The sequence below is a fragment of the Eleutherodactylus coqui genome, chromosome 12 (assembly GCF_035609145.1).
Source record: "Eleutherodactylus coqui strain aEleCoq1 chromosome 12, aEleCoq1.hap1, whole genome shotgun sequence".
Taxonomy (NCBI): Eukaryota; Metazoa; Chordata; class Amphibia; order Anura; family Eleutherodactylidae; genus Eleutherodactylus; species Eleutherodactylus coqui.
Window position 1 is genome coordinate 61,614,454 of NC_089848.1, and position 12,039 is coordinate 61,626,492.

Genomic DNA, 12,039 nt, shown 5'->3' on the forward strand with positions numbered 1-12,039 from the left:
TGGGCAATTCGTCAATACGACCATCCAGCTTCTCACATTCCAATAATGCACCACTTCTCAAACTCTGTGAACTGGTTGAAATCTCTTCGATCGCAGAGGCGTCTAGTGGTCAACAAGCTCCATGCAAGCAAAAAAAAAAAAGGCCACTACACATAAATAGTGTCTGAGAACCTTTTTATAGGCCAAGGATGGAACGACCTTTAGGACCTCATGTGGCAAGACCATTTATCTAATCATGCCACATCTCTAATAATTTGTTTACCAGCCCGAGGTGTAACTGCATGATGAGTTTTGAAGCAAAATGACAACTTCAGAGGCCGGGCAACTGGTTCTTTACTGATTGCAGTAACTAGCAGCATGACCACAGTAGTAAAGCAACAGTCTGTTACAACTAGACCAGCTTTGCCAACAACCCGAGCAATGGTGGAATCTTTTTCCTGGGGTGGATGTAGACTTGCCACTATGACTTGGCTCAGACCACTGAGATTGGAATAAATTAAGTTAGACCCCATTAACACTATGCTGTCTGCACTTGCATAGCCAGCTCTTCTATGCACTTTTAAAGGGTTTTTCACACAATTTAAAATTGCTTTACAACAACTATATTCTTCCTAATTGCCGCTGACCAGGACATGTGACTGCTGTAGCCAATCGCTGGCTATAGGAGAGGACTACTGTAACTATTGATTGGCCTTAGTAGTCACATGTCCTAATCAGCAGCAACAAAAAAAAGTGCAGAGTGGTTATGAAGCAAATTCAAGTTGTGGGAAAACCCCCAGCGGAATGATCTGTAGTCTACAGGTACTGCTACATGCTGGAACGATCCCTGGCCACTCCTCCTCCATTCACTTGAATGACAATGACTCCTATGTAAAACACAGAAGTGATAGTGGGCGGTAGTCCATGGGACGGCTGTCGGGCGCTTGTGCGCCCAACAGTTGTACTGTGTAAAGTTGCCCTTACCCACAGACTGTGTTGCACTTATCTTCTGCACTCTCGGCAAGATATCACTCCCTACTATGCCACACATATGGGTTAGAACTGAGCCTCTATATTTAACCTGCCCCCAGAGATACATGGGTCATGCAACATTCCAACATCCCTTATATCCCCACGCTGCCCTACCATCCCAGTGTCCCCAGACTCTAACTAAGGAAATAGACCTTCCTATTCCCCTGGATACCATCCACCTGATGCCACCGTGGTCATAAGATGGATACAACAGGATGTACTTGCAATAGAATAACCAGTTTAATATGCATCCGAACTATATTAGTTCACCTCCTTACAAAATGACATACACAAAAAGGCAATCAGAGACAGGACCTGCCTTAGATCACATTGCGCCCTGGAGAACATTTCCTTTTGGTACCCCCCGCCTATTACCCCTATTGTGCGGAAAATAAAAACTAGGTAAAATGCAGCACTTAGAAGGTCTTAACCCTTTCCAATCCAATTTGTATCCTGGTTTTCCTAGGGGGGCTTACTCTTTTTCTCCTGTTATACAACGGCACTATATGCTGGCTAAAGCCAGTACTGCAAGAGGTGATACGTTGGATAGCCTCTGACAGCAGAGAGGCTGGCAATACACAGTAAGAGAATCCCAATGGATGTCTTTCAACATCGCAGCTGTACAGCCTTAAATCATAATTAGAGATGAGCGAGCATACTCGCTAAGGGCAATTACTGGATCAAGCATTGCCCTTAGCGAGTACCTGCCCGCTCGGAAGAAAAGATTTGGCTGCCGGCGGCGGGGAGCTGCGGGGGGGAGCGGGGAGGAACGGAGGGGAGATCTCTCTCTCCCTCTCTCCCCCTGCTCACCGCCGTAACTCGCTTGTCACCCGCGCCGGTCCCCGAATCTTTAGAGACGAGGGGGGAGATACTCACTAAGGACAATGCTCGCTCGAGTAATTGTCCTTAGCGAGTATGCTCGCTCATCTCTAATCATAATGTCTTCAGAGGTCAGACAGTGGATTGAAAAGGGTTAAATTCAACTATAACAACCAGTGCCAGGCAGACTGCGCTATTTGTTCCATTTTAAAAATGGAAATTAAACAGAACAAAAGAAAATATTTCAGTTTTTTTTAAAAACCCGTTGAAATCAATGGAGAAAAAATAGAAATGTTTATTAATAATAATAGTAATAATAATCTTTATTTATGTAGCGCCAACATATTCTGCAGCGCTTACAGAATGAGGGGAATAAAAACACAACCACTGTTACAGGTAGTAATCAATTGACAGATACAGTAGGGGTGAGGGTCCTGCTCCAAGGAGCTTACACACTACAGATAATGGGGGATACAGAAGGTAGAGGGGCTGGAGATGTGCCCGGTATGGCGAGGTGGGGAGTGAGGGGTGCTATACACTTAGACAATGCTCAGCCCATATAGTGGCGGAATCGGTATGAATGCAGGAGGCGGTTGACTATGGCTAGCAGGGATTGCAGTCAGCAGGAGAGGGAGCATGTTATCAGGCGGAGTACAGAGGGGTTTGGTTTAGGGGATATGGTATGCCTCCCTGAAGAGGTGTGTTTTGAGAGCACGCCTGAAATTTTGTGTGTCAGCAATTGCCCGGATAGTTTTGGTTAGCGCGTTCCAGAGGACCGGTGCTGCTCTGGAGAAGTCTTGTAGGCGGGAAAGAGAGGTTCAAATTAAAGGGGCACTTCATCTGATTTCGTTAGCGGAGCGGAGGATGCGGGCTGCGTGGTGGATTAAGATGAGGGAAGCAATGTAGGATGGCGCAGTGCTGTAGAGAGCCTTGTGGATGAGGGTGGTGAGTTTAAATTGAATTCTGTATTTAACGGGCAGCCAGTGCAGTGACTGGCACAGGGCAGAGGCGTCTTAGTAGCGGCTGGACAAGAATATGAGCCTGGCTGCCGTATTCAGGATGGATTGGAGAGGGTAGAGTCTGGTGCGGGGGAGGCTGATCAGCAGCGAGTTGCAATAATCAAGCCGAGAATGGATGAGGGCAACAGTAAGCAGTTTTAGCGCGTCGATGGTGAGAAAAGGGCAGATTCTTGCGATGTTCTTGAGGTGCAGCTGACATGTTCCGGCGAGAGATTGGATGTAGGGGGTAAAGGAGAGATTGGTGTTGAATATAACCCAAAGGCAGCGGACATGCTGGGAGTTATGGTGGTCCACACACTGAGATGGAGATGTCAGGATGAGGTCGGTTAGTAGACAGCTGAAACACCAGTTGGTCAGTTTTTGAGAGGTTCAGTTTTAGGTAGAGAGAGGACATAGTGTTAGAGACATGGTATTCTGGAGGAAGGGTGCTGTGATGTCATGAAAGGAGGTGTATAACTGGGTGTCATCAGTTTAATTAATTTTTAATTACATTTCTCTGCCCCCAAAACAGAACAGAGAAATTGAAATGGTTAACAGGGATTTTTATGGTGTTTGTTTCCACTATGACCCCTTGGCGCCACAACCATGTAATGTACAAGCTGTGTGCATGAGACTTAAAACATTTAGCACAGAATCTCCAGCGTATTTAAAAAAATTTTGTGGATTCTGGCAACATGTCAATTCATGCTGCAGATTTTGTCAGTGGATTTTACCCTACGAAATGTATAGGTTGAAACCCGCACCATTTAGGTGCGGATCTGGATCCTGCGGATTTGCTGAGCATTAGCTGTCAATTTCCTGCTGCGGAACGTCAGCAGTAAATATGCTCCATGGGAAGACACCCTAGGGCTAATAATAGAGATGAGCGAGCGTACTCGGAAAAGCACTACTCGCTCGAGTAATTTGCTTTATCCGAGTATCGCTGTGCTCGTCCCTGAAGATTCGGGTGCCGGCACGGAGCGGGGAGCTGCAGGGGAGAGCGGGGAGGAACGGAGGTAAGATCTTTCTCTCCCTCTCTCCCGCCCGCTCTTCCCTGCTCCCCGCTGCGACTCACCTGTCAGCCGCAGCGGCACCCGAATCTTCAGGGACGAGCACAGTGATACTCGGATAAAGCAAATTACTCGAGCGAGTACCGCTTATCCGAGTACGCTCGCTCATCTCTAGCTAATAACAGGGCTAAATCCATGGGCAGATCCAAATTCTTACAGTGGAGTATTCCAGGGCAGAATCTGCCATGTGACAATAGCTTACGTTTGCGTTCACACATAGCAGATTTGGTGCAGATTTTGATGTGGACATGCAGCAGACTTCATCCCTTTATTTGAAAGAATTAAATCTGCAGTAGATCCATGTCCATCCATCCTCCGCAGCGTAAAATATGCTGTAGATTATGGTGCAGCTCCATACCAAAATCTGCCATGTGCAGTTATGTGCGGCGGGATTGGGGTTGCAGTGCTGGACAGGGAGCGGCAATAATAGGTGAGAGTTCAGTTTTTTTTCTTTAAAAATTGTTTTAACTTTTTTCTTTATTCCTGAAAAACCCCTTTAAGTGTGTTAAATTTCCTGACAGGTTACATACGGAAAATTCTGCGACAGATTCTGCTGCTTGAACATAGCCTTATAGTATAACACAAATCTAAGGCTCTAGACTCACTGAATAATTGAGAATTAACAGGCATGGTGGGCAGCTACTACACCGCAGCACAAAAGTGAGTGACCTCTGGTCTGGCACATATAGCACCTAGATGGAAATGGGGCAGCCCGGTGCTAACCGTGTTTATGGCAGTGCTGTTGTAATTTCTTCTATTCAGTGTGTTTTACGGCCCCAGCGCCTCCTTCATTTCGGTAGGGTGATGCGTCCGGTTCAATTGCACATCCCAAAGGCCGGCTGTGACAAGAGGTGTGACCTGAAACTTCTGGAACACAATGCAAATGCAGCATCCAAGGAGCGGGCCCTAGCCTATGAGACAGCGGGAATTAGTTGTAGGCCCTTGTCCCGGTGGGTCTACCGTCTCCCACCTGGAGGGTAGCCAGGGGCCCGTCCAACAGAGCCTCGGGCAGGCTATTAAGGTGTGGGTAACCGGGGACTTGGTTACCTGGTTTCTTCTGCTGGATTGTCTGTGGTGATGTGGGTTTACGGAAAGATAATCCACACTCAGAGTAGTTGAAAACAAATCCGGGAACGGTTGGAAATGTTGCTTAACTTGTAATCCAATATCAAACAGTTCAAAAGTACACAAGTCCAATACAGCACGGCTATAGCTGGAATTAGTGGTGAGACAGGGAGGCAGAACACAGGATGAATATCAGGCCCACAGTCCTAGTTATCTGTGCAGCTCCGCTCCTGGAAAATCACACACTCTTTCCTCTCCAGACTCTCAACCTGTCAACACTTACTTGTCAGACATTTCTCAATGCTGCATGGCAAACTCTTCCTACTCAAAGGCACTTGTAGTTATCCCGCGGTCTTCTGAGATCAGATAAGTCCAAGGGAGACTGGTGATACCTTTCGGCCTCCTCCATCCCTAGTAGCCAAGGCCAGACTACTTGTAGACGCACTGGCTAGACTGGACTGCTGCTAGACCAGGCTCTTTGCAAACATACACTGCTATAACAGCTATTTACACTGAACGATGAGCGATCAACTCATCATCCATTGTTTGTGCAGCATAAGCAATGGACGATGATCCTGAACGATGATCTTCAGTGTAAATAGCGGCCGTTCAATATTGAACAGCCGCTATGTTAAGTCAATGGAGAGGGGCGGGGAAGCGAGAGGAGAGAAATCTCCTGCAGCTACCCCGCCCCCCCCTGCTAGCCACTTTGTGAGCAAGCCAGGGATACTAGCTCCCGTTCAATAGCACGGGAGTGAGGACACACACGGAAGGAGTGTCGGGCATCGTTTGCCCGATATCCGTCCTGTCTAAATGGACCTTAGCACACTGACTTGCACTCACATTTGGCAAACACTAATATCAAGCATGGTCAGGTGACCACAGACGCACAACAACAAAAAAGATACATTTCCAGACTGAGACAGCTTGTGCAGACACTAACGCCTAGGGTCCACAGGCGATTTGACATAGTGTGATCCGTGGCGTTAAATCGCACATGACATGCTTTCCATAGGATAACTAAGGAAAGCGCAGCCCAATGTTCATGCCGCGTTTTGCCACGATTCTCCGCGATGAACCTATCATTAAGAGCATTAGGAACAATAAGAACATTCATCGTTATGAACCTATCATTAGGACACTCAGCTCTTTCAGTGCTGCAGAGGTACACCATACATACTTCATGCACACAGAAGTTGCAGACAATACAAATGCATAGGACGAATATAAAAGACATTCTGAAGTGGCCTCTATAGGTCTGGGCCACTACACAAAATCTGTCAATGGATTCCCACACCTACCTTGTAACATATATAATAAAGAGTATCCTCCAATATTGCAGAGGGGCCTTTGGGCCCCCTCATACACCAGGTTGCAGTTACAACTTTTACCCTAGCACCCGCTACCGATTTGCCTCTAAGGGCAACCCTCTCGAAATAGCTTCTCCATAGACGTCCCTCTATGACATTCATATTCTCTAACAGGGCATTCTTCTTAGACGGCCTCTCATTAAATAGCTGAACATTAGACATTCTCTAACCTTTTTAATATGATTAAAATTAAAATTTGATCCCAAAGCACTGATCTCATGTGACTGCCGGAAAAGGTTAAGATTTTGTCTTGGACATGTACTTATCTATGGAAGTGTCCTTTATTGCCCATCCATGGAGAAGTGTTATTACATTTCATCTGCAGCCCGAGTTCCTATTGATCGGCGTCTGCTTCCAGTTTTTCTATTGATATTATTCTTAAACTCAAACAAGCAAAAGTAAGTCATATAATTGATTTATGTAATGTAAACCCCATAAATAAGAGCACTAAGCAGGGCCGCAGTACCTGCAGGAAGAGTGAGAATAATACTGACAATGGAATAAGTTGGCGCTATGCATTTTAATTTTCTTTTTTAGAATTTCTCATTGCCTCACAATTAGGCCTCGGTCACACGACCGTTTTTTGGTCCGATCTGCAGACGCGCTTGCGATCTGCAGATCTGTAGACCAAATGCATCCCAATGGGATCGGTCACATGTCCGCTTTTTATGCGGATGTGCGATCAATTATAGGACACAACGATTCGCAGAACGTGCCGATCTGCGTTCTGTGCATCGCTGTGTTCTATATATGCGCTCAATGGGGCCGGCGGCAGCAGCGCCGACCCCATTGAGAACATATACTAAAGATCGTTCTCCTCTGCCACAGCTGTAACAGCTGTGGCAGAGAAGATCGGTGTTCGCCCATTGAATTCAATGGAGCCGGTAATACAGCCGGCTCCATTGAAAGCAATGGGCTGCCGGCGAGCGTGGGATGAATTTTCGGGAAGGGCTTAAAAATATAAGCCCTTCCCTGAAAATCATCCCAAAATGTGTAAAAATAAAAAAATATATATACTCACCTTGTCCCTGCAGCCGGAGTTTAGCCGCGTCCGGTCGCAGTTCTCCTGAACTGCTCTGTGTAGTATTCAGCAGCCGGGGATTTAAAATCCTCGCCTGCTGAATGGGTTGCCTCTGATTGGTCACAGCCCTCACCATTTAGAGGCAGCTCTCACTCACCCATTCATGAATTCATGAATGGGTGAGTGAGTACTGCCTCTGATTGGCTGAGCGCAGGGACCAATCAGAGGCAGCTCTCAGCTATTGAATGACAGCTGAGAGCCGGAGCTGCAGGGGAAACGCATGGCAGAGTGGACAGCGCCTGTTAGGTGAGGTTTTTGTTTTTTTTAAATGCAGATAGGCCTTATTTTAGGGCTTTTACAATAGGACTTTCCACGTTATTGTATGATGCGATGCAACAGAAAGGAAAGCTCCATAGGGAAACATGGGCTACAAAACATCGCAAATCGTGGCAATATTCAGCATCTCGCGATTTTTTTCTCTTGCAATGTAGCAGCCTACAAAACATGGCTAATGTGAAGGAACCCATTGGAAAGCATGGGCTTCCAATACTTGCGTTTTGTAGTCCTGTTGTATCACCAGAAAATCGCACAATTTTGTCGCCTGTGTGAAAGCAGCCTTAAGCTCTTGTGAGCAAGGCGCTCAGTCTCTTTGGTCAGATTGTTTATTAGCTTTCTTCCATATGTTATGTCCTCATTTTCTATGTTCCCTTTCGATTATAAAGTGCTGTGGAATATGATGGCAATATGTACTATAGATTCTTATACTGGATTTCTGTACTTCTAGCTTTTCCTAAGTTGGCACTGATTTTAATTGTTAATTATGCAACATAGATTTAATTCTATGAAATATCTTCAGCAACTATATAGCCAATGTAACATTTTTCTTTTGATATTAGTGCAGCTCTAATCATATGTTAAGACGAAGCCAGGCGAGCGTATTTTGCGTATGTGCGCAAAAAAGGCGCGTCTATTAGAACCATTGGTTTCCTATGCGGTGTTCACATGTCTGTTTTTTACAGGCAAAAAATCTTTGCACCTGCAAAAGATAGGGCATGTGTGCAGCGGTAAGGTCCGTAAAGATTCCCCGCAGGGAGTCCCCTCATCACTGGACACTGTGACAGCACTGTGTTCAGTGATGATTGGACCCCCCGCGGGGACGAAAGAATCCCCTGTCACAGCTGTAGCAGAGGATTGCAATGTTCTCCCATTGCTTTCAATTGTTCCATTTTTAGCCCTCTTAGGAGACTTAAAATTGCAATTGTTTTATTATTTAACCCATATACTGCAGTACCTCGGCATTGCAGTATATGGTATTTCTGCTGGCATTGTATTAAGATGTGCCACTGGCCTGTCTTAGTAGGTAAAAATCAGAAGGACCCTGATTGCCATGACAACCAAACAGCACCTCACAATCTCATTGTAGGGGGCATTTCGGATCCCTTAACTCCAATCGGGGACTTTAAAAGGTTACTATCCACAATCAGCATGAACATTGATTGTGGTTGATGTGGCCAGTTCCAGGCTGCCATAGACAGCTTATACCGACTGTGTATAGAGCGAAATTGGCCCCCAATTCCCTTCCATATAAACTGTGCACACAAAGGTCATACATATATGTCCTGGGGTGTGAAGAAGTTAATCCATGCAGTGTAAGTGGAGCTGTGCATTACTAGACGGTTAAGTTACATTCCTGTAGTGAATGCATACCTGAGTCTGGCATAGTGTAAAGTATTCGAAGGGCTATCACAATTTTCTGCAGCCTATTGATTCTAAGTAACCAGAGACAGGGGCATAGCTAAAGGCTCATGGGCCCAGCTGCAAAAGTTTATCCTGGGGGCCCCAACTTCTCTTAACCTCTTAATACAGAGGTGTAACTTGAAGCTCCTGGGTCCCAATGCAAAACCTGTAATGGGGCCCCCAACTATAATGCTTTATTCATAGTACTGTCCTCCCTATATGGAGAAGAGAGGCCTTATGGGCCCCCTAAGGCTCCTGGGCCTGGGTGCAACCGCATCCCCTGCATCCCCTATGATTACACCAGTGCCCAGAGATGTTGCCTCCTTGAGATCATGTAAAAAGAACTTTGTTCGAAAGTTGCCAGTCTCGTTGACACTTCCTCTCCTTCGTATAGTTCGCTGTAGAGGACGCAATGCATTGAACTTCCCCAACAATAACCGAATAACTTGTCGCCATCGTTACAGCGATACCCTATTACTACTTTGTATTTATTTGGCACATTTTTGCACTTTATCAACTTACATTATATGTGTCCAACAATGAATTGCAAGAACTTACACAATTTGTCTTTCAGAGGACAGTCCGGTGAGCGTACCACCTGAGATACCGAAGCCAGTGAAGACACCCATAAGCCCGGCTCCTATAAGTAGTTCTCCAGGTAATTACAATGTAGCCTTAATTAGTTTGGGTTTAATTTTATTCACGTCTGTGAAAGTTGTCTGTCTGTTCTGGATGTTGTGTGGCAGCTAAGCTACTTAGATCCATTTAGGATTCACAAAACACACTTGAGAAGGATTTCTAAAGTAAGCCCGTTTATACAAGGCATTCCTTCCTGAATTACTTTGTAATGACTCAATTAGCTTTCATTTCTGCACAAAGGAGATTTACTTGCATAAATTAGCTTATCATCATTGAGGAAGTGTCACCGCTAAAGGACAGTTTATAGATACAACATGCAGTCGCTGTCACACCTATGAGAATGTAATATAGACATCTGTGTATACTTTGTGCGTGAACAGAACAGACTTCTGCCATTCAGAGGCTGACAGGGGACAACAAGTAACCCAGGGGACTGGCAATGTAGACGTTTGTGAAAAGGTCAACTTGACACAAGCTCTGACAATCGACCCACAGTTCTGTCTTCTTTGATAAAAATCAGATAAACCTAAGACCACTAATTGATCTGCAGCCTGTTTAAATGTTGGCCATGCATATCTTCATTGCATATGATTATAGCAAAAAGCAATCGAATTGGAGAAAAGAGAGGCCCAACGACTACAGGAGATGCATGGAAATTAGGGAAGGAAAGAGTTCTGGGAGCAAGGAAGTTCAGTTAGAGAATTTGGCTGTAGTATGATACCATAGGCATACAATGGCGACACAATCACCATATCCTTAACACTAAACATTGAGACATGTTTGGCTACTTATTAACATTGATGAATTGTTTCCTGGCATTGTACTTTGTTTAGAGTTAGTATTCTTACACTGCATTTTCAGTCCTCAAGTATGCCACTAAGCTAAGACTAATGGCCCGTTTCCACGCAAAGACAATATTTCAAACGATTGAAAGATTGACAGTTTCAGCGATAATTTGCATAACGTGTTAATAGACACTAATGTCCATTAACAATTTATCAGCTTCATTTGTGTGTAAAAGGGCCTCTGGGAGCTGTTTGCAGAGCCCAGCATGTGGTCTTAGCTCTGCACACAGCCCCATTGTTCTCGCACGGGCTCTTAGCAGAATACAACGTTATTTCCGACTCCCATGGAGAACACAATGTGCGGTGCCTGTTATCTCTCTTTGGCTGCACAGGGGGTTTTAAGCTCACATTGAAATCATTGTTCAGCCAAACAGTGAACGATGGTAGCCTTTACACGTAACGATGAACACTCATGTGCGGTTGTTTGACCAAATTTTGAGCAATAATCGTTGCGTGTAAATGGGTCTTTAGTTTGCACCAGCCATTTCATTGTGACCTTTTTAGTTAAAGGGTCGCCCTGGAGAAAACACATTTTTTGATCCCTACCACCCTCATCTGATTGCCTGCCACACTCTGGATGTCTGCTATGTATATTGCATCACTTTCATGCAATGCATTTTCTATCTAATACTTATCAGGCACCATCTTGATTTTAAGATTTCCTCTTGCTCACTTTCTCTATGCTCTGCGAATACTCTCAGGGTGCATCAGCACAGCTAGAGGCAGTACCATCTCTACCTGCTGGGGGATATTGCCGTTACATTCTATATTCATCCAAAAACACTTCAAATTATAGTCAGGATGATGAGCTGTGATCTCCTTCATTATAACTGTGTGACAGGAGCCTCTAATTATCAGCAGTAACTGTGATATGAGTTTCTGCCCCCATTTCCCCATGAAGAGCTTGTGTAGTACAGTCCGTGTAATACCATCACACAGGAATTATGCTGACTGAATAACTGACTTCTGAGAGATTCAGTAATGCTGTAGAGAAATGACAAGGCCGCACATCTACATATTATACATTGACCTGGTACTGCTCAGAAATATTAATATATGTTCTTAGTTACACTTTGATTAAATGGTATAAGCTCACTAACCACTTCCCAGTGTCCTCTTCTTATTGAGTCCCTACACTGAGTGCGGCACCACATGGCAACCCCCACCACCACAACACAACGTCTTCAGGAGGAGCAACCCAATTGTCCAACAATACCACTGCTGCCAGGCTCAGCCCCGTGGCTCTATGTCACCCCACCCCACAAACACTGCACCCTAATAACCATGGCCACCATCTAGTATCGCACCATGTAAACAGGCCTTTAGAGTTTATGTTCCCAGAAACAGTCTGTGAACTTAAGTGGGCAGTTGCCCTTTTTGCGGTGTTCTACTAATTAACAACACCTGTGCCAAATGGGTTGGACTATGCCAGCCCAAGCAAAAACCAGAGAGGGACGGATTATG

At 45.2% G+C, this 12,039-nt stretch overlaps 1 protein-coding gene across 1 annotated transcript in view; it reads left to right on the forward strand.

Moving 5' to 3' along the window:
* SKAP2 (src kinase associated phosphoprotein 2) overlaps positions 1–12,039 on the forward strand; it is a 226,512-nt gene that overhangs the window by 168,856 nt on the left and 45,617 nt on the right. Inside the window, exon 10 of the mRNA XM_066584584.1 lies at positions 9,666–9,749. Coding sequence (XP_066440681.1) covers positions 9,666–9,749 — 84 coding nt within the window. The remainder of the gene's footprint in view (positions 1–9,665; positions 9,750–12,039) is intronic.